This window comes from Psammomys obesus, unplaced genomic scaffold (assembly GCF_907164565.1).
Source record: "Psammomys obesus unplaced genomic scaffold, mPsaObe1.curated_primary_1811, whole genome shotgun sequence".
Classification (NCBI taxonomy): domain Eukaryota; kingdom Metazoa; phylum Chordata; class Mammalia; order Rodentia; family Muridae; genus Psammomys; species Psammomys obesus.
Genome location: NW_026586550.1, coordinates 12591347 through 12615041, shown reverse-complemented (window position 1 = coordinate 12615041; position 23695 = coordinate 12591347). Strand labels below are relative to the sequence as shown.

The 23695-nt window shown below is 44.6% G+C and overlaps 1 protein-coding gene across 1 annotated transcript in view; it reads left to right on the top strand.

Moving 5' to 3' along the window:
* Positions 1-6107: 6107 nt before the first annotated feature.
* Dennd11 (DENN domain containing 11) overlaps positions 6108-23695 on the top strand; it is a 35819-nt gene continuing 18231 nt past the window's right edge. Inside the window, exons 1-3 of the mRNA XM_055602119.1 lie at positions 6108-6375; positions 18762-18861; positions 19754-19912. Of these exons, the coding sequence (XP_055458094.1) occupies positions 6108-6375; positions 18762-18861; positions 19754-19912 (527 nt within the window). The remainder of the gene's footprint in view (positions 6376-18761; positions 18862-19753; positions 19913-23695) is intronic.

Here is a 23695-nt window from a genome sequence, read left to right as displayed (position 1 = left end):
AATTAGAGACTGGGAGATGAGAGAAGAGACTCTGTCACTCCAAGGAAGGTCATATAGGCTAATGGTCCCTCAGTTGACAGAGAATTGTAAAAACATACCTCAACAGGCTAAAGTGAAATTCTGCCCCATTATTGGAAACTGAATTAAGCTTGTCACTAAAATAAGCCAACATGTGATGTTAGATTATCCTATCTTTAACAGGACTGCTCCACTGGAAGGCACTGAAAAGTCTGATTTCCCAATAATACTTTGGTTTAAATTTTTCTTTGTTTAGATTTATTTTGTATGTATGATTGTTTTGCCTGCATGTATGTATATGTACCATGTTCAAATGTGTGATGCCCATGGAGGCCAAAAGACAGTGTCAGATCTCATGGAACCAGAGTTACAGATACTTGTAAGCCATCATGTGGGAGATGGGAAATAAACCTGGGTCCTCTGAAAGAGCAACGAAGTACTCATCACTGAAACATCTCTCTACCCCACTTAAGCTTTTCTTCTGAAAATGATCAAACATGCCATATTAGAGAAGACAGGATAGTGTGACTGTATTATGAGCTAGATCCAAACATTATAGCAGCTTTATAATCTAGTTACCTTTGTATCTTCAATTTTTTTTGGAGGGGGAGGGGGAAATGGTGCTAGGGTATTTAAAAGCAAATCAGTGATTTCATGTCATTCCACCCATGGATACTTTGGCAACAATAATAAAAATCTCTAGGTTAGTCTATCGTTTTGGAATCTTCTCAAATTTAGCTAGTGTTGAGCAGCCACTAATACACTGCTTCTCTTGCCGAACTTTCCCCTTGGATAGAATGAGAAGCTGTTCATTAAAATAACTGTTGAGGTGGAGACACGGTACTTTTCACAGACTCTGACTCATTCCTAGAACAGGAACAGATTTCCAGACTGGTACACAATAACTCAGAAGTCCGCGATGTGCTGTCCATACTTTAAAGAGCAGATATTTAGAAAGTATTCCTTGGAGTCACTCATCGGGTCATTTCTGTGAGCATTTTCAATTTCTCTAGACTTACAGTAGGTAATAGCTTGCCCAAGTTTCTACACCCCAGCTAGCGCTGCAGCCAGAGTGTTCTACATCTCCTGGCTTACTTTATCTGCGGGTGTATACATCCTTGTATACCCATACACACAAACACGCAGGCATACGGATATACTTTTTTCCCTTCCAAAAACTCAGTAAGTATGGGAAAAGTTTGTGGTTGTTTGGTGTATATCTCGTTCCTGATCCAAAAGACAGGCTGTAGAAGTCTTGACCAAGTACTGGAGGCCACATCCTGGTGCATCTCAGTTCTATTGCAGCCACTATATTGATGGTTTACCCTTCTAGCCCCCCAACCCCTACTCCGTCTTTGGTTTGGATTGGTTTGTTTCTGTTTTTCAAGAAGTTATCTTATATAAACCAGCGTGGCCTTCAAACTCTAAGCAGCTGAGGCTGGCCTTGAGCTCCTGATCCTCCTGCCCCCATTTCCTGAGTGCTGGGGTCACAGTCATGCACCACCACACCTGGATTAGAAAGAATTTTAGCAGTTTTTAAAGATGCTGACAAAGAAGAAGTAACACCTCTCCACTGGGGAGCCACCGGAAACTGAAAACTCAGAAAATTTCGAAAGTGCTTTTCTTAAGGAGAAAGTGCGAGTGGGGAGCTAGATATGGCATTTGCTCCTTGCTACTTTCCGCTTGTGTGGTTTCATTGTTTTGCTCGTGTACGTGTACATGTGTATTCTTGGGTGTGCAGCTCCGTGTGCTTGTGTGGGTGCCGGTAGATGACAGGACACCCTCGGTGTCATTTGTCAGTCATCATCTGACTTCCTTTTCCTTTTCCTTTTTTTTTTTTTTTTGTTTGTTTGTTTGTTTGTTTTGGAGACAGGTTCTCCCACTGGTCTTGGGGGCACGAGCAGAATCTACTTGGCTCTCTCTGCCTGGCAATGCCAGGATTACATCAGCATGCTACCAAATCTGCACATAAAAAAATGTGCATTCCAGGAATCAAACTCAGGTCCTCATGCTTAAGAGCTATCACCCAGACTCAGTAATCTTTCATCATGAATAGATAGTTAGTAAAATGTTTAGAATGTTGTTAAACTGCCTGTAATCAAATATATAAATAAATACATGTAAATAAAATAAGTACATATAAATAAAAGCTGATCCATAAAGTGCCGGAATGACTTCTTTCCAGTTCTGGCCTCTAAATATGGAGTTCCCAGAGCTCAGTCCCCCAGATTTTGGTCTCGACTCACTTCCATAAAGTGTCATTGCTGGAGATTCTACCCACAGCCATGAGCCTTGGGATTCGCAGCTCCATTCACAGTCCTCTTTCCTGAACGTGGGATTTCATTGACCTTATCACAGGTTGCTCTGCCTAATGAGAACTTCCCTTTTCAGATGTCCCAAACATTCTTGACTCTTCTGCCTGCATTTTTTTCATATCTCCGCAAAGAAATATGCAAGGACCACCACTCTCTCTGAAATCTCATGTCCATTCCCCACTTACCTCATTCCTGAAGGCATTCGGCTCATACACTGGTACCCATATCTATCAGCTAATGGGCTCTCTCTAAAGAGTAAATAAGATCTGATATTCTTATACTCAGACCTTCCAGGGCCTCCCATTAGTCTGGTTGACATGCAAAGATAGACGGCGGCTAGAAATGCATGAGCAGCATATAGTGAATTTACGATGTACTATAAGGGGATTACAACTCACAATAATTAGAGGAAGAATTCCATAAATACACACACATATTAGCTGTTCAATGGGAAAATGTGGAGTATCATATCATAACAAGATCAGGTAAGATTAAGACATCAAATGCACATGCATGCTCTGAAGAGGAAACACAAATTTCTAGCATATATTTTGAAAAGAAATTCAATCACAAAACATAAACATACATCAAGAACCTAATAAAAGAATGCACTTGGACCCAGTTGGCCACCTCTATCAGTTATCACAAGTCAGCAGCCCGGTGGCTGAGTGGCTGATTGTCTTCCTCCATCCTATATTTTATTTATTGTCTGATAGCTGCTTTCCCTGCTGGGTTATGAGTTTGAGAGAAGAGACACATCTGTCTTTTTCACCTCTCTCCCAGTATGTGCATAGGGCTGAAGGTTACAGAGCTTTACACTAAGAGTAAAATTCGGTCAAAACTTCAGACACAACAGAAGGGGAAAGAGCTTTACTTTCCAACAATGACAGATGGTGATATAAATTATCCAACTCTCAACATAACACCAGCCACAAAAATAATGCATGTAGTTTTCCTTTATAGGATACCAAAATGTTTGTGATATGCAGTAAAGGGGGAAAGAAAATGAGCCTAGCACAGAGCAACAAACAAACACAGAAAGAAAACACCTATTATCTGATTAAAACAAGCCATTACATTTCCATGCTAGTATGGCATATAAAACAGTAAAGCAGCCTCCTACAAGGAGGAATAAGGATAAGGAAACTTCTTGTCTCAAATTTGTCATTAGTGGGAAGGGAGGAAAAAAAAATCTCACCTAAGAATTTGGATTACACACGACTGTTTAAGAAAGCTTTCACTTTGAAATCACACTACCAGCACCATCCAAGGAACTTCAACTAGGGCCTTTGACTCAGCTTAGTCCAAGGTTGGTGGTTCCTTCCCACCACTGACAAGGCAACCAGAAATCTCGTGTGCGACAACCAGCCCTTAGTGATAATTGCCAGACACCTCAGCATGGCTAAACACAAATGTGTTCTGTAGTCTATGATGAGATAGGACAATTTAAGTCTTTACAGTTAGCATCTATGTGATGAGGTGATAGGGTAAAAATATTCTGCATTTTATGTGAATGTAGCTATATTTAGTATTTGGGAAAGCAAAAGATTTCTTTTTCAATGTAGACAGGGTGTTCCAGGTGAACACACTTTGCGATGTCATTACCTCAGCCAAGTATCTCTGAAAATGAGTGACCTTTCTCCTCTCTTTTCTCAAACACTATTCCCAAGCAGAACTGTTCTAACATTGCAACATGATGTTTCCTTCATTGTGAAACAACTTAGTAGATACAGAGGGTAATCTGGTGGTCAGGTATAAAAGCCTCTTTCAGACTGTGAATGTGTGTGCTAAAACATAGCATTGTTACCGTCGCTAACATTTTTGAACACCTACCATGTGCGAGGTACTAGATGAAGCCTGGCAAGAGGGCCTGTGGCACAGGAGTGTAAGTCTCTGCTTTCACTTCCTGAGTTGAGAGACATCTGTTGAGCAATATCATGCAAAGCATGAGGAATATGTCATTGGGCCTATGGTTGGTGAGCTATGCGGAAGACAGAAGAACATGATTATCAGTTTGGAAACTGCTCTTCTGTGTATACAGAGAACTGATTGGTATGGAAATTACAAGCTTATGGGTATATATGTAATACTAGGACTTTAAATTAGGGAGTACTGGAACAAGTAGACATTGCCAATCAGCTGGGCAGTGGTGGCATAAACCTTTAACCCCAGCTTTAGGAGGCTGAGGTAGGAGGATCTCTGCATTCAAGGCCAGCCTGGTTTACAGAGAGTTCCAGTACAGCCAGGGCTACACAGAGAAACCCTGTCTCAAAAACAAAAACAACAAAAAACAAAACAATAAAGGGAAAAGAAAGACAAAAAGAAAGAATTCATTTGTACCAAAGCTGGTGACTTTGGAAAGTGGTTAACGATTATCTATCAACCCCTGTTTTATATCTAAAAATAAAATCTTGTATGTCTCAACCTCAGAAGCGTTGGGTGTGGTTCAGTTTCTGAAGTAGTAGACTTTGGTGTCTGGCCTTGAGAACATGCGTGTAACTCAAGCCAGTGTGCCCTTGAATTTAAACTAGAGTGTGCCCTGCTTGGAGTGTACATCCCAAGACTCCCATTTCAGCGATTACTCCATTAATTGAGTGAGACAGTCACTTAACATGTCTTTGGGGGATAGGGGTCAGGTTGAACTCATGAATGATGATGACAGCAATCCCCACTCTTTTTTGGTAAAATGTTTTCTTGTTAAGCCAGGAGTCACATTTTTGGAACTAGCAGCAGCTCTGGTCAGTCAGTCATTGATGATTCTCTTGGGAACAGGGTCAAGGCATATTATCATTGTATCTCTGCCAGGGAGAACTTCACAAAGGTCCCTGGAGTAACAGGTAACACAGAAATCCACCAAGTCCTTGCCAGAAATTGGGCATTCCTGAAACATGGGATGATTTTTCTATTTAAATAATTGTGTCTTACCATCTTATTACCTTTTCCTCGTGATTTTAATAGCTATTTCTTATGCATACTTCTGAGCTAGTCACCAGACTGACGCCCCACCAAAAGTTGAGACATTTCAAAACTTTGCTTGTAAATAGACAAAGGGAGTTGAGTTCATAGGCATTCCTCACCTTCCAAAGCCATAGGCTTAAGAGCTGCCCTCTCACTCCTCTGACTTTTCCTACGCTTTTAAATGTAGAACAATCCCCATAAAACCTCCAGCTTAATATCTTCAAATTGCACATACACAAGGAAATAAATTCCTGACTACCATCCCAATCAGCCTGATATGTAAATAGAGCAAAATGCCAAATGGCAACCCTACAGTCCTTTCAATCTTGATTTATGCGTATATTTGAAACACTTAGGAAGTGCTCTGCTTCACTTCCTGACTTGGAGGCAGTTTTTTTTTTTTTTTTCCCCAAGCTCTCAGGATTATATAATATATGTGTCTTGGTCCTTAAAAATAATGGTGCCTTTCAGAAATCCACAGCGGAATCCTAGGTGGGAAGGTGCTTCAACCCATCCGCAGGTGGGCATTCTAAGGGATGCCCATTCTGCACCCCACACTCAGAGTCAAGAACACCCACACAGAAATGCAGAGGTGAAGCCCGGACCAGGCCCTGGGGCGCCGAACCCTTGCGGGCCGCTTTCCAGAGCTCCGGGGCTAGGCAAGTCGGTTGGAGTCGCGGCCGGGGCAGGTGTGGCCGAGCCCAACCGGCACCCAGAGTGCGGACGCACCGCGGAGAGCCGCTGGACCCGCAGGCCCGGAGGGGAGTGCCCGCAGCCCGCCCCGCCCCTCGCGCCTCGGCTCCGCCTCGCCTCGCCATGGTGGAGCAGGGAGACGCGGCGCCGCTTCTGCGCTGGGCCGAGGGCCCCGCGGTCTCTGTGCCGCAGGACCCCGCGCTGCAGGCGGGAGGATGGGCCCGGGGCGGCGGCGGGAGCGGCCGGGTGGCCGTGGAAGCGCCCCGAAGGCGGGAACCCGACGAGCCAGCTCCCCAAGAAGTGCTGCTGCAGCCGGGGCGCCTGGAGCTTGGCGACGTGGAGGAGGACCAGGTGGTGGCCGTTTTCGTGGTCACCTTCGATCCCCGCTCCGGTGAGAGCCGCGGAGGGATGGAGGGAGTAGGGAGGGAGGGCAGGCAGCTCGCTGGGCTTCGGGGTTCGCGGGGGAGGGACTCGCTGCGCGCGCACTCGCACCCACACACCTGCATCCCTCCCCGCCCGGGGTTCCCGGGGCACGGGGGCGCTGTGTCCCCAGCCTGGAGCCGAGGAATCTCGGGGGCTTTGTTCCGCCCCCTGCTCCGTCCCGCCGCGGCTCACAGCTCCGCTCCCGCGACCAGCGCCGCTCTCCTGTTTGCTCCGCTTCAGTGCGGGAGGATGGGTTTGTGGCCGCGGGCACAGTGGCTTTTGTTTTCTCTCTTTTCCTCCTGCTTTGCTGGAAGGTTCTTGCAGACGTTGAAAGGAGGGACCCCCCTCCCCACTCTTCACCCCCGCGTACGTCGCCTCCCACGCAGGTCCAGAACGACCCTGCTCTGCGCCCTCCCGATTGCACCGCTTTGCTGCTGCCTGCGCGGTAACTTTCCCAGCCGCCAAGTTCACTTTCTCCGAAGGCTTTATTTTGAGGAATTAACGAGAATGCTTCAGGGGATGGGGCTGGAGAAGCCTTCTCTGGCAGGCTGCCTTTCTGGGAAGACTCACTGGTTATGTCACATCTTCTTTACTCGAACCACCCACTGCCGGAGCGGGGGGGGGGGGGGGGGGGCGTCCTAACAGTGGGCTGTTTCGAGGAGCGGGTAAAAGTGAACGAAAAGCTGTGGGCTCCAGGGGTCTGCCTGGGGCGTCGAAATATTTATCCCGGCTGCTGTTCAGCATCCTTTTTGAGGAAGAGGAACGCCACCCAGATGTGTCCTCTCATCTTTCTCCTTGGAGTCGGTAGAGAGAGGAGTTTCCTGAAATAGTATGGACCCCTCTGTACTTCCTTATTAATGTTGATCACACATACTGCTTGACTCTTATAATCAGGACTCCCACACACACATCCTTTGAAAAAATACTGATAAAAGCAAAATAACAGGACTGTCTGCATTGTCTTCCTTGGTGGCCTGGTAAGGCTGCTTCCCCCATCCCTCACCCCCAAGGGAAGGTGATCAAAGAGCCAGCCACTGAGTTCATGTCAGAGACAGCCCCTGTTCCCCTTACTAGGGAATCCACTTGGAGACTAAGCTGCCATGGGCTATATCTGTGCAGGGTTCTAGGTTATCTCCGTGAATGGTCGTTGGTTGGAGTATCAGTCTCAGAAAAGACCCCTTTGCCCAGATTTTTTGGTTCTGTTGCTCTCCTTGTGGAGCTCCAGTCCCCTCCAGGTCTTTGAGACCTGATAGGCTAGGGTCAGATGGAAGGGGAGGAGGACCTCCCCTATCAGTGGACTGGGGAAGCGGCATGGGAGGAGAAGAGGGAGAGTGGGATTGGGAGGGGATGAGGGAGGGGACTACAGCCGGGATCCAAAGTGAATAAATTGTAATAAATAAAAAAATAAAATAAAAAAACCTGTCACCTGGGAGAAACCTAGTCAAGCCTCAATTATATGTAATAAAATTTACCTCAAGAAAAAAAAAATAACAAAAGTAACCCTAATGATGGAAAAAAATAGTTATTTATAGCTAACTAAATTTCCTGTGTATTTCCTCCCTTATGCACAGGTAAACAGAGGCAAGCTTAAAGGTCCCTCAAGGTGTAAGAACTGGAAAGGAGACAGTAATGGCTTTCTGACTGCATAGTGGTAGCTGTCTAGTGATAAGAGTCTAGGAAAAGGAGAGGAAAAGAAAACCTCACAATAATCACAGGCAGAGTTGATAAAATAAATCAGTGATCAGTTACTGCCGTTGATCAGTTACTGCTGTTCATAAGTCGACAGTTAATATTGATCAATTTATAAAAGCCCCAAAGGCCTTGTAGGGTCTCCCATGTCTTTCCATTCACAGCTGGTGGCCATGGTTTTCTGGTTTAAGGTGTGTGTGTGTGTGTTGGTTTCCAGACTAAGATTAATGTGGAAAGACAGCCATCAGTAATACTGTGGCGTTTGTGCAGGCATTTTACTATAATCCTGTTTGATTTCACTCTAACTACTGATTGTTTACACCTAGTTTGTTCATGAGGAAAGGCACCAAGAGTGGTTACATATTTTGGAATGAAGCTGCCAGCTTAATCAGATGCCTTTCTAACACACTCCACTGCTGGAACCTTTGCCCCGGACATTGCCCCACCACTGCCCTAGGGGTCTGGGGAGAGGAAGGTGTGTGCGCTTGGGTGAACATCATTGACTTGGTTTTATTTGGGTGGAGAACACAGCTGTTCCCTGCCCATCTCTTTGCCTCTGATCTATGCCAGCCTTCTATGTGGCTCCTCTCAGCCTCTGAAATAGACTGGTCGTGCTTGTGTAGAAGAAAGTTATGTAGCATGTCTCTCAGAAGCAGCAGAGGGGTGAGTGAACTCACAAACCTCAGCCCCAGGACAAAGGAAAGAGCACTGTTGTGCACGTGTGTATGGTGGTCGAGGAAGGCCAGTTTAGAGAGTTGCATGAGGTCCGCCATTGTCCTGCAAGCTGCAGCCATCCCTGTGACCAGTAATGTGTCTCTCATTTTAATCTACTCTTGCCTACTCTCCTGAGTCCTGTCTGCCATATGTTCCTATTTAATACTGGGCCACCCAGGCAAGTGTCTCAGCCAAGTAGATACGGCTGCTGTACCCAAATCAGAACATGTCCCATTAGCTTCCTAGGTGTGAGGCTTTGTTTCAGCTTCTCCCTCTGGTCTGTCGTCCTAACACTTTTCCCGCCTCTGTCCTCAGTTTTCATTTTGAGGAGGTAATCAACCCAGTCACTGCCCAGGCAGTGGATTTCATGTGTCCTCCCACCCAACATGGGTCACTTTTGGCCTTTGTACAAGTCAGTGTGTAGGGACATCACACACACACACACGTGCACTAGAGTGTGGAGAGAAAGAATGGGAGGAGAGAATCCCTAGCTGTGGCTTGTCTGTCTGTCTGGTGGATGTAAGAGTTACTTCTGTAGTTTCTCTCACAGAAGTAGCTTAAGGAAGGAAGGGCTTGGCTTGTGGTTGGAGAAGACACAGTCCATCGTGATAGGGAAGACGAGCATGAGGCGGTGAGCGACGTCACAGGACCAGGAAGCACTTGAAGATGAATGCTGACACCCGGCTAGCTCTCTCTTTTTTCTTCAGTCCAGGATGCCAGCTCATGGGCTGCTGCCACATTCTGAGTTGGGCTTCCCTCCTCAGGCAGATCTTTTCAGAAACACCCCAAAAGGCACACCCAGGGGGATGTGTCTCAGGTGATTGGAAATGTAGTGATGTTGAGAGTTAAGACTGTCACAGACGGAATCTGAGAGAGGAGTGGATCCCAGTTAGAGCGTGAGTGTGTTTTAGGATGGGAAGTAAGAGTAATCCGTTCACACTTTTAAACCTAAGCTTTGGAAAGCTGCTTTAGACATCTGTTGGAAAAATCAGAGAGCAAAGGAAAGATGTGATCATTTTCTCTAGACTACTGGGTCATTGCTTGGAACTTATAGTTGTTTGACCTACCAATGACGCTGAGATCAAGGGCTTCAGGTTCAAGGTAAGGCACGCACTTCCGCGCAGATCCTTTATCTGAAGCGGAGAGCTAGCTGTAGGGTGGTGGTGCTGGCCATCTGGGCTACAAAGCTGCTATTGAAACCAGTCCCAGATGCTATGTTGGCACGCTGCGTAGAAGAGGTTGGCAGCCAGAATATTACGTGCACACGCTCCCTCTCTCTCTCTCCCTCTCTCTCTTTTCTGTTGTGTTCAGTTCTGTGATCTAGGGCCTGGTTTTAATCTGTTCTTAGGCTTTCTAGTTACATTTCCTTTTCTCTGCTTGTTTAAGGAAAAAAGTGCCCTGATGTGGGATGTGCCCTAATGGTAGCAGGAATGCTGCCCCGGAGAAGAGAGGCTGATGAAGTTTCAGCCCCTCAGTTCCTGCTTGCGGTCCTGTGACTCTGCCTACTTCCTACCATTCATTATGAGACTCACTTTACACAGCTGCTATTTTGTGGGCATTTGGGAGCATTTTCCTGTGCACTGTGTGTGTGTGGTGTGTGTTTGCCCTGGGGTTGTTCAGAAGAGGAGAGAGTATCTCCTGGTGGGGTTTTCAAGATGCCTTTTTCCTGATTACTAATGAACCACCTGTTCTCTCTCAGCCTCCAGCCCTTGCCCACGTTATGGAAACAGCACTTGAGCTATCTGAATGATGCGTTTGTCAAATGGGAATATTTGCAATCAGCCACACATGTTGTCAGGTGTGGCGGCGCATGACAGTCCTAGAACGTTCAAAGCTAGGTGGGGCTGCGTAACAACTTATCTCAAAACACACGTCATACATACTACTTCTCATTTCAAACTTTGTAGATTCCCTGTCCAATTGTGGAAATGCAAGCCAGAGCAGGTAGAAAGGTACAGTGAGATTAGGGCTAGGTCTGGTGCCCAAGGCGTAACTTGGAGTGCTGCCCAGCTCATCTGACTCCCTTTAGAAATGGGAGGGGCTTGCTGGTGGAAAACAAATGGAAACTCTGGAAGTGGACAGTAGTCCTGAGAATGGCCAGCTCACAGGGCAGGAAAGGGAAAGCCAGTTCTGATAGGCAACAGGAAAGTCTCAGGGGAGGCTTAATGCTCACCATCCTTTCTCTGTTTTCTGTCACCTGTCAGTGGTTGATTAGAATAGCAGTGTGGTTATTGATTAATGCCACGTTGGCAGAGTCTTTCTTGGGCTGCTGGTGATTCACCTGCTTTGTGGTTTTCAGGCTGAAAGTATGTGGCCATCTGTTGTGAATTTTGGTTTCTTCTCTTTAAAAATCTACAGAAAGAAAAGCAAGGGTGTCAGTTACAATGTCTACCCACTTACTGTGTGCCTACTGAGGTCTCAGGAACTGTACTATGGGATTCAAGGAGCATGCCTCTGATCCCCCAATAGTCTACACAAGAGAAAAGCAGACACCTAGAGCTGTGAAGTACACCAAAGTGAATGTACGAGTGGCCTATGAACCAGAAGGGTTTTTTATTTTTCCTTCTTCTCCCTATGTAAAACTGGTACATTGGGATTGAGCTATGGACTTGATATGTGGCCTCCTTGAAATTGCCAGGATTAACTTCTCCCTGGTTCAGAACTCTCCATTCTCTCTTTGCCTCTTGTTTTGGTTGTGTTCTCCTCTAGAGTGATATAAAGTTATATCAAAATACTTAAGACCCAGAATCAATTGCTATGGGCTGGACAGGGACTGGATCACTCTTTGAAGCTTCTTCTACCTCTAGGATTTAGTGGCTTGTTAAAAGATGGTTATAGTCAAGTAATGTGTTGTTGGGACTGACAGAGCCCCTGCTTCTTGCCTTTCTTATTGTTTTGTTCGTTATTTCGAGGTGGGGTCTCTCACTCTAACCCAGGTTGACCTGAAACTCACTTTATAGCCCAGGCTGGCCTCAAACTCCTGCCTTGGCCTCCTGAGTGCTGGGATTAGAGAGCATCTGGCTCCTCCCTAAATCTCTGAGACAGAATAAATGTAAGTGCTAATGGGAGGGAGCTGAGGGAGGAGATTAGGAACCCAGTGAACAAGTCTGGGGGGTGTTATGCAGCTTCACTCACCCTCAGGCCTAGGGTAGCTCTGAGAGGGTGCCCCCCAGGGTACAGGACAGGAAACCTCAGGAGGAAGTGCTGGACTGGAGATACCCAGGAGAGGGAGGAGCCCGATTTCCACCTTCTGAGAGACTGAGGTCACGATTGTGATTTTCTTTACTTTAAATATTTTGAGCTGAGCTTTTCAGCTTGCAAGCCGGCTTAGGGAGGATGTGGACTGTGACAGACCGACATGCAGGGGTTAAGGTTACTTCACATTTAAGCAGAACGGGAGACAGAGGCAGCCCTGTATAAATGGGGCGAACTGTCCTACGAGCTTTGTTTATTGAACCCAGGGCTTCACAAGTACTAAGCAAGTACTGTACCATCACACCGTATCCCTAGCTGGGGTTAGGTTATGTATTGTCTCCCTCTACACCAGCTCAGGAGGCTCTCACACAGAGCACCTGGGCTGACCTTAGGAGCAATGGGATGGCCGAGTTCAGACCAATGTGTACATCCCACAGCCTTAGCTTCCCCTAGGCATGCAAGCTGCTAGCCCAGTTATTTGTTAGTCCGGGTTCCCTTGAATAGGAATATGTTTACATTTGCATGAACTCAACACTGGGCACGGTGCTGCCAAGTTAGGCAGTACCAATATTTATTGAATGACCAGACCAGCTGAATGTACACATTTTAGATCACCACATTTGTTCCCTAGGTGAAATCCTCCTCCTAAATTGTCTTTACAGGAGGGCCCAGGCAGGACCTGCAGGATCCTGTGATAGGTGTGGGCCAAGAGCCGAGAGGATACAGAGCTGGAAGGAAACCAAGCTTGAAGGAAAAAGCATGTGCCAGTGATGATGTTCTTTCATTAGGTTCTTTCTATTGAATCCTTCCAGGCTTCCAGACTATGTTTTTTTGTTATTAGAGAGAGGATGTTTGAGAGCTGAGTGTGAGCCTGGGGTAGGTAGGTAGTACTCCATGTAAATTTTTTCTGGCATCAGATATTTTCACTTAAGGTTTTCCATTTTTGTAAAATCATTTTTCCTTAAGCTTCTACAAATTCCTTATAGAAGTAGGTCCTCAATTCAAAATACTCTTATAAAAAGATGATGTCAAATCTTAATAGTTCCCTGTCTCACATTAGGTATGGTTACTTTTCTCAGTTACTGGCAGTTTTGCAAAGTCCTTTATGCTTCTCATTTATATAGTATATACACTTACATACACATGTATACATACATATTGATATAGATACATGAATTTCTACCATTTCGTTTGTTTCCCTGATTTGTAGCGAGATTGGTTAAACCTTAGGGATGGGGAATGAAAGAAGAATAGCGGAGAACTTGTTTACCTTTCATATAGACTCTCCATCTGTTGACATTTTGTCATATTGGCTTCATCCTTATACAGCCAGTTCCACTATAACATGAAATAATGTGTTCTGGAGACTTCTGCTAGGCAGTTTCCTGCAGTGCAAATCAATTTCCTGAGAAAAGGGAGAGGTGGGAACAACCACAAGAATGTCAGTGACCCAATGAAGAGACAGAGGGAGGGAGCAGGGAAGAACGTAGGAGGAAGAGTCAGGCAGTCTTCAGTCTATGAGGTGGATAACAAATACATGAATACTCAGGAAGGGTGTAATCCTGCTTGGGAACACTGCAGTTTGCCTAAGGAGGCGAGTGTTGGCAGGTTGAACTGGTGCATAGTGGTAAACTAGGACAAGGGCTGCTGGGGTCTGATGGAAAGTTGTAATGCTAGCTGGTAGCTTCGGCCCCAGACACCGGCCAGAGGTTGGAGAATGAGCGTTACGCATTTCTTCACGGCTTGAGTCAGCAGGGTTGTATGTTCTCTGGTATTTCTCATAGTTGAAATCATGTGACACCTAATGTGATCAAGTCCCTGAGTTAATAGTTACTTTTTATCACTGTAGTAAGATTTCTGACACCAACAACTGAAGGTTGGGTTTCCTTCACAGTTTCAGACAGTTGGTCAAGCACCTTTACCCACTGAGCCATCTTGTCTACCCAACTTTAGAATGAGTTTGTCTTTATTAAATGACGAGCTGGGCTGTTGTGTATGAATTGGAATTTCATTGAATCTGTGGTAGAAAATACACAATTCTTTGGGTTCAAATTGTTTCCTAGTCGGCTACATTGGCCAAAGTTTAGCAGACATTGTAAATGACATTGAGCTATCGGAAAATGAGTTGCAGTGATGTTTAAATCTCATTCCTAAATAACTAGGAATTAACTTCCTCAGAGTGAGGCAGTTTTATAACCACAATGTCATCACTACTCCTAGGATAATTACCACTGATTCATCCATTAGCTGGTTAAAGACAAGCTTGTTCCTAATAAAGCTGTATTGTTCAGTGTGTTTTGTCTTTCTTGCCCTTCCTCTCTTGTCCTAGGCACTGAGCTGTGTTGGGATGTGAAAACAAAACAAAACAAAACAAAAAACCAAAATAACAAAAAGAAATCAAGCAAAAGTCCTTCTCTCCCACCCTCCAGAGTCTTGGAGTGCTGGGGAGATAGGCATTTTTAGGCAAGATAGGTTAGGATAAGAGCAGTAGGATCTGTGTCTGTTTTCCTCGGGAGTGCATCAGTGGACATACCCAGCATGGTGGTCTAAAGCCTCTACCCTGTCTGTGACCGCCCAGCTGCTTCCGATACACCTTGCTTCTAACCCGGAAGGGCTAGCCTCCATCTAAAGGTAAAGGACACATCAGACAGGATGTCCTCCCCTTCTTGGGTTCATTTAATGTTGTTACAGTGAGGTTTGGCCAGGCACAGAGCTACAATGAAGAGGATTTTGAACCAGGCTGAGGAATGGGGACTTCATCCTCTAGGTGAGCTGTATTGGGTCATGAATATCAGGCATCCAGTAGCTACACTGTAATCAAGATAGGAATTCATTCCTTTTTCATGTGTGTAATAGCTTGCCAAAGATGGAAATATCGGCTCAGATCAATGGGGCCCTCCAGAGACCTGGATTCATGTTGGTTTATAGCTCTGTTGTTCCTCATGTCATGACATCACCCACATCCCATGCTAGGCGGCACGATGGAGAAAAGGGCAGCATGTTCCTTCCCTTTCAGGCACATTTTGGAAGCTCTGTGTCTCACTTCTGTCTGGATCCCACACCTACATGCAGGAAGGGCTGAGAAACAGTCTTCATTGGGAGTTCATGTGCCACGCTAAAAGGAACAGGTTTTAAGAATGGATATTGAGGGCCATCCTGCAGTACATACTGTACCAACATGTCTAAAAACACCAAAGGGATGTTCTACAACATTACTCCCTGAAAATGCTCCTTAAAAATAGAATTACTGCAAAGTATATTGAGTCGTGCCTATAATCACAGTCCTTGGACTGAGGTAGGAGGATTCAGCTATATAGTGAGTTTCTGGTCATTTTAGATTAGTATAAAACCCTGTCCAAAATCCCCCAAACAGGTAACAACAACAAAACCCAGATACAGTGTCAAAATGATTTTGGAAAACATTAAACACCATCGAACTCTATAAAATTTATATTGCAAAGTGGCATATGTAAGGCTCTGTGAAATTCTACAATTAAAAATATTCCTTACAGTCTTTGTTCATCCTAAGAAAATCTGGCCATGAAGTGCTTCACACCATACTTTGTTTCTTTAAGAAGCTCATTCTCATTAGCCTTGGAATCCCAGAAGTTTCCTTAGTTTACAGTGAAGCACACAGCAACATGGAATTGTTTCAGTCTAGATTCAGACAGAGAAACAGCAGCTATGCCATATTTAAAAGGATTACTGCAGGGACTACATCTTCTGTAAGGTAATGTGAGGGCTGCTTAGCCAGTCTGCATCAGATTGCTATCTGCATGGGGCTTTGAGTCCAGTGGGTAGATGGATGTGAGGGAGGACAGTGATAATGGGAAGAAGGGGGCAGATGGGACTTATAGGAGTGGATGGAGACCTGGGTCAGTTTGTCACTGCTCCCAGTTTTTTTGTTCTGTTTAGTTTAGTTTAGTTTTGTTGTTTTTGTTGTTTCTTTTTTGTTTTGTTTTGTTTTGAGATAGTGTCTCACTGTATAACCCTGGTTGGCCTGGAACTTGGCCTCAAATTCAGATCTGCCTGCCTCTGCCTCCCAAGTGCTAAGATTAAAGGCGTGGGACACTACATTTGGTCAGTTGTCCCCAGTGTTAGTGATGTGGGTGTCCTTTGAGAGATGTTGATGTCCTTTATAGAAGAGATAACACACTTAACTTATAAAGCTTAAAGCAGTTGTCTTTGTTAGGGTTTCTATTACTGTAATGAAACACCATGACCAAAAAGTAGGATGGGGAGGAAAGGGTTTGTTGACTTACAGTTCCACATAGCTGTTCATTATCAAAGGAACTCAGGATAGGAACTCAAACAGAACAGGAACCTGGAGGCAGAAGCTGATGCAGAGGCCATGGAGGGGTGCTGCTTACTGGCTTGCTCAGCCTACTTTCCTACAGAACCCAGGACCACCAGCCCAATGGTGGCCCTACCCACAATGAGCTGGGCCTCCCCCTATTTATCACTAACTAAGAAAAGGCCTTTCAGCCGGATCTTGTGGAGGCCCCTCCTCAGTTGAGGTTCCCTCCTTCCAGATGACTCTAGTTGTCGTTGACATAGGACTAGCCAGCACAGCAGCCCAGGGGAAGGCCTCTAGCATCAGTAGGCCTGGCTACTGTTCCCACCTTAGAAAGTAAGGGTATAACAGTGCAGGTGAACTGCCTGATGCCCCAGCGCCAACCTTCCAGATGTTACCCCTTCACACCCATCTTCAACTTTCAGTGAAAACATGCGTTGAAGGGAATTCTGAGCAGTGCAGTTCGGCCTAGTCACATAGCGCCTTCAAAAGCCAGCCTAGGCACTTACCAGATGGCAAGTACAAATTGTTTACAGCAATGCTAGTTGCCATAGCTTTTAATGAGCACTAACCTAAATGGGCCTCAACAGCAAAGTCGATAAAGTGCTACACCCAAGTGATAGAAGTGATATATGGACACATCATTCTTATCATCGTAGGTGGAGCGTACACAAATAATGAGTGAAAGACAGAACTATGTTTGCTTTTATAAAATTTCAAAAAGGGCCAGGCTGCTTTAGGGCCATGGTTACTCTGAAGAGGGTGGGGATGGCGTTAGGGTTCTCTCAGGAAGTACTCTGATTTGCATGTAGTGTGCACTCTGCCTCTTGACCTTCTTTTGCTTCCTGTGCAGGAATGGTCTCTTAGGGAAGGCTGAATGTGTTGTATAACTTGTACTTAAGGCTAGGCTTCAGTACGAAGTTTAGGTCAGTTAAATTTCCTCAAGTTGTATATGTAGCTATGAGTTAGAGTTAGGTGAAGCCGTAAGGAGCGGGGTAGAGCCACGGGATGTAGTTCAGCTATGTCGTTTGCATAAGCCCCTAGGTTAGCTCCCTTGGATTTTAGATGGTTGCACACGCACATTAAGGGAGAGAATGCGGGAATATGGCGGGACTTACCTTTACTCTCAAACCTGGCACTCTCGGTGAACCTGTTTCCTTACCTTTAACCAAATTAGCAGAATGTCATTTCAGCCTTTTCTGATTTATGAAATTTTGATTTCTTCTTTTCATGCTTTTTTGGTTTCAGGGAATTTATTAGTTGGATAGAATTATGATTCTTTTCTCCAAAATAGATTATTTGAAAGTGCTTTGGGTTGTTGAGTGTGGGACTGGGTGCTCCCCAATGCTGTCAACAGTGACATGGGCCTGGACTGTGTGTTCTCTGATGTCCCAAACAATTGTCTGAAAGTGGTGGTGGCTAAGACAGTTGATGTTGTTTTTAATGCCTAGAGAACTGGGACTATAAGTTTTCTCAAAAATGAAATATTACTAATTACATATTCTTTCACTTTGGAAAATTTTGAATATGCACAAAACAGAACAGAGCACTCCATGATATTCTCTCTGTCTGTGGCTTATGTCACTAATTGTGCAGTGCTCTCTTTCCCTTGGTCTGGAGGATGCTTGTAGCTGGATTCTAAAATCCCTTCTACCTTCTGTCATAGCAGTCACCACACTGAGCCATAACTGCTGGTCTTTTTCTGTTCCCTTGTTACCTAGACTGTCATCTCTCTGTGGTCAGGGATTATGTCTTGTCCTTCATGTTCCCAACACCTCACTTAGTGGAAACCCATAAATCAGTAATGAATGACTGAGTTACCAAACTTGTGAGGTGAAGAACTGACAGTTGGTTCTTGAAGAAGACCACATCTGGGGAAAGTTGAGGAGACGTGGCGGGTGGCCTATACTGCTCAGAGAAGAAGAAGAAGAAGAAAAAAAAAAGATCAAGAATTGTATCCTACGAGGGAAATCAGGAGAAAGAGTTTTGAGGAATTAGCAAACATCACGAAGAGGCCAGGGAGGATGGGGATTTTCTTCTTTTGTCAGACTTTAGTGGCTATTACAGATGGTAAGATTAAAAACAGAGTATCAGGAGAGTAAGGTAAGACTATAGGATGAAGAAATGGGAGTCTAAGATTAAAAAACAAACAAACTCCCCTATACTTAGAGAGGTGAAGCCATGAGAGGAAGATTTGGGAGTGAGCTGAACAGAGCGCACAGCACAGGAGCTACACTCAAAGGACACCAAAATCAAAGCAGGGGATGGGAGGGTCTCTCTGCTGCCCCCTCCTGGTCCTCTGCTGTAGTTCATCAGGCTGGGATGAGCTTATGAGCACCTCTTTGCAGGCTCTGGATCAATCTGATCAAGCAGCATATTTCTGAGAGCGATATGTGCTGTGCTATGCTCTTCTCTCTGAATGATTTTTTGTTTCTGTTAACTTGATCCCCCTGTTCCTACAGGAAACATGGTAGAATGGTGCTTGCCTCAAGATGTTGACCTTGAAGGTGTCGAGTTCAAGTCTATGGCCAGTGGGTCCCATAAAGTCCAGTCTGATTTCATGTGAGTACTTCTGAACCTGTTTTGTGCTGCTTGATCTCTTCTCTCCCGCGTCTGCCAGAGCATGCTGTCAAGAGCTGTCTTCAGATAGTGTATGTCAGTGTTCTGTGTGTTTCTCCAATTTCCCAGCAAGGGCTGCAGCTCTCAAGGTCTCTGGGTCCCACATCCCTTGCTGACAGCTCCTACAGTAGGCGCTTTGCTGTTACTGAGCGATTCTGTGTCTTTATGGAGGTTTGCTTTTAGTGTAAGAAAGGAGTTTCAGTTCAGTGTGGGTTAGTCAAAGATATCTACATGGTAAACTTGTTAATTCTAGCCTTAAGCAGGCCAGTTTTAGTGATGTGTAAATGGTGTATGGTGAGTTTTTCAAGAAGCCAATGGATATACCTTCAGGATAATTTATAGTTTTAATCTCTGCATTGGGCTGAAGCCATAGCTGACCCAAGCAAGTGTGTAAAGAGAAAGGGAGTTAAAATGTCAGCTGCATTGGAGCTGTCCAAAGCCAAGGAACTGAGATAATCATGGTTGATGCTGAGAAAACAGAGTGTGACTTCCTAAGGAGCCTGAGGTCAGCCTTGGCTCTGGTTCTCCCATTGAAGCCCTTAGTTGTGCCAGAGAGGATACTAGGGTCTCTGGCTGTGGGCATTTGAGCGGCATGCTTGTAGATACCACATGCTAAGCCTTTGATTCTGGGATGGCAAGTTCTGGGGTCTTGGAACCTTGGCCACTGCCTGGGAGACTGGATGACTTTCTTTTATGATCAAACTTTATTTGGAGCTCTGAACATAGTTGTTTGGGCTGGGATTTTATTGTAAAGGAAAAAAAAAAAGGTAAAAAAACAAAACAAAACTGCTGTCTTACTAAATTGGAGACATAGTGCATATTTGGTCTATTTCAGTTATTTTCGGAAGGGCCCCTTCTTTGGCCTGGCCTGCTTTGCCAATATGCCTGTGGAGAGCGAGCTGGAGCGCGGCGCTCGCATGAAGTCTGTGGGTATCCTCTCTCCATCCTACACCCTGCTCTACCGCTACATGCATTTTTTGGAGAACCAGGTTCGGTAAGTGGCTTCCCCGAGTGGCTTCTATATGTTGTGGGTAGCAGCAGGGTCTGGCAGCTAGTGCCTGTGCAGTGAGTCCCTAGAGATGGAGGCTTTTGGCCACAGATGTCTCCTCCAGTCTCTGTGGCTCCGGGTCAAGCCTCACACGATGCCCTTTTCTTTCAGCAAATGTATTATCAAATGATTCTTTATCCTATAATGAAAGCTGGGGAAGATGTTTACTCTCAGTGTTTCGTAATACTTGCATCACTTTTTAATCAAATATATTTTAATCAAATATAAACATTGTCTTCGTTTACACTCAGCTGCTATACTTATCTTCTTTCCCAGGTAAGCAGGCAGATTTTAAAAATTGTCTTATGTCAAATCATTTATTATTTAGGATAGCAGAAGAACATATAATAGAAGAAGAAATGTATTAGTTATTATATTTACATATATATGTTGCATTTTCAAATAACCTAATTAACCTTCAAACAATACTGGGGAAATTTTTCTCCAGTCTTGGCAGCACTGTTAAAGTTTTAGTCTGTTTTCTGACACGTATATTTGTGTGCTTTGATAAAATTTGCTTGACAACTGGGCATAGTGGTGCTTTTTGGCCCAGGAAATAAAGGCTTTCAGTTTACGTAAGTAGAAATGTAGCAAGACCTTGTATTTCATGTATGTGTGTGTGTACTTGGCATTGATAGTTACATATGAACTATTTTATCTTATGCATTACTTATTCATTCATTCACTTACTTATTTTGAGTTAGTGTCTTGCTTTGTAGCCCAGGCTAGCCTTTTAATTTGCAATTGTATGGGATGGCAGGCTTTTTACATGGGCACTGGGATGTAGGCTGTAATCCTCATGATTGTGCAGTGATTTCTCTTAACTGAGCCACCTTTCCAGCCCACCTGGGTCATATTTAAGTTAGACAATGGGATCTAAGGTAGTCCATGCCCTTTGCCCATCCTTCTTTCCTTCATTCTCATGGTAGCTCCCTGTATCTGAGATTTATTCTTACAGTCTGACTCCCAGTCTTCCCAAGAGTGAGAAAGAGTCTCAACTGCTTTGGGTACATAGGAGCTGGCTTTCCCATCCTCATGAGATCTAAATTAGTGATTTTACAGAGATGATGCCCTTTCTCTTTCTAAACAGTTTGTTTTTTTAATCTTCTTCAGCTTCTAAGCCAACACCACAGTGTGGTTTTTGATTCTGCAGTAACCTATTTTTTTGGGTACCAACTTCTACTTTAGCTAAAATAGAAGCCAAGTTACTGTAACAAAGAGGAGACCCCCAAAATACAGTGGTTCAAACAAATCGGAACTCCAGCTTTCTAGCACAGCATCCCAGACCAGAGAGAAATGCTGCAGTGGGCGGCAACTGGGGCAAGGTCCTCCATCTCGCCCATCTCCCAGCATGATGGGGAAAGTGACTCACGGTCAGCATATGCCATGTCAGCCAGTGAGGAGAGAGCTTGATGCAGAAATCTCAGCGTGAACACATCACTCCTGCACACATTCTGTAGACTAGTTGGTGGCTCCTGGCCATACCCAGATGTTGGGAGGTCTGGGAATATGTAGTCCCAGAGAGGGTGAGGACATTGAAAATTTGGAGGTTCTATATAGTAACAGAAGAAAGCAATCTCTACCACTGTCATAAAATGTAGACTTCACCAGTTGTCATAAATACCCAATAACACTAGTAATCACTATTAATTTCTCATATATCTTCCAAAATTGATACCTAAAAGTATGTATGTGTGCACATGTATGTACAAATGTATATCCTTACTGTTCTCCCTCTCACACAAAAGAAAGCATGCTATCTGTCTGCGTTTTGGCCTTTACATTCGGCAGTAGACATGCGCTCACATGGGTAGGAGAGCTTCCATGTTGGTCTGATTAAAGAGAACTAGAGGCAACAGAGATGAGACTATGATAATGGCATGAAGAAAGAAAAGTCAGTTCTAGATGGGACAGCGGCTTTACATAAGTTAATTAGACTTAATTTCTGCAATATTCTGCAATACCCATTCTGCATTTAAATTCATTCTGACTTCTGATATCTTAGCCTTACTTACTAGTATTTCATCTGTAATTGTCACCTTTACTATCTCTCCAGTTATGGATCTGAGTTCAGGGCCTACTACCCATATAAGAGAAATGTCAGGTGTGGTGGTGCACACTTGCAGACCAAGCTCTGGGTGGGGCCATGGTGGGTGGAGACATGGATCCCGGACGCTCACTGGCCAGCCTGCCCAGCCTGCAAGGCAAATTCTGGGCCAGGGAGAGATGTTGGCTTAAAGAAAAAAAGTGGATGGCATCTTCAAAATCCATACCTGAGGTTGACCTCTGACCTCTACCCACACCAACACACACACATACGCACACACATACACACACCACACCACACCACACACCACACCACACACACACACATACACACACACACACACACACACACACACACACACACACACACACACACACACACACACACAGTCTTGGCAGCTTCACTGAATGCTAGAACTCCTGATATATGTATAACCATTTCATTGTCATTGGCTTTAAGGTTGTTTCCTATTTTTTTGCACCATAGATAGACTGGAGCATTATCTGGGTGAACTCACAGCCATGAATACTTTAGGGAAACTACCTAGGAATGGAATTATTGGGTCAGAGGATGGACACCATGTGTGCTTTAACACAAGTTGTAATCAAAGCCTTCAGAATGGTGGTGGTCCCTTCCCCTTGCAGCAGCAGTAAATGGGAGTGCCTGATCATTTTGTCATTATAAAACCAGATGACAGACTTGCTCAGACAAGCAAGGAATACACCAGAGTGACAAATGTGATTGCTGACAGAGCATCTCTGATTCTTACAGTGGATGAATTTCTACAGGGTAAGGTTGGGGGCAGCAAGGGTCTCTGAACTGAGGCCACTGGCCTAAAGAGAGCCCCAGTCTCTCTTTAGAGACTGGTCCTACAGGGGAATCTATGATCTGCTTCACACAGCAGCAGCTTCATATCATACATACACTGAGTCACTTATCCCCACTGTTTAGAGGAGGGATCTGGCCCAGTTACCATGTGTGGCTTTGGTATGTACTTCAGGCAATGGTTTTTAAATTTACCTGCCCTATTGACAACCTCATTGTCTCCATCTTTGAAAAATATCTTGTCTTCTGGTACTCTGTTGTGCTAGTACCCTTGGTTTCTCTTGGTGTTGTGGCTTGATCTGTCACAAAATCTACAGTGTGTTTAAATTCAGGCTTCCTTACAACAACAGTCAGATTTGCACTGTGAATTTCTGTTTACACCGGAGCTCCTGTGTTCTGTCCTGCCTGTTACTGCCTTGTTTTATTCTGTCAGGCAGTGAAGCCTTAGGCCATCAAAGGACAGAGTCCTGACATTAGTTGTTTTCTTTTTACATCTACACATTTATCTCTGTGTGTGGGGATAGGATCAGAGATCAAACTAAAGTTGTCAGGGTGAGTGGAAAACTGGGCCCTATCTCTAGCTTGTCATCTAAAACTCAGTACTGACTTTCTGTAGAATATTGGACCAAATACAGTGTTGACTGTAGCCAAAGAGTAAAGACCAACAATTGAGTAGCAACTAGCAAACAGAAAATAAAGGTTATTTAAATTGTCCTGGATAAATTGCCACTTTTGAGAGAGAATATGTAGATTCTTAGTGTTTTTTTTTTGTTGTTGTTGTTGTTGGTGGTGGTGGTGTTTTTTTTTTTTTGTTTGTTTGTTTTTTTTAAGGGAAAAAGGATCCTAACTCAAACACA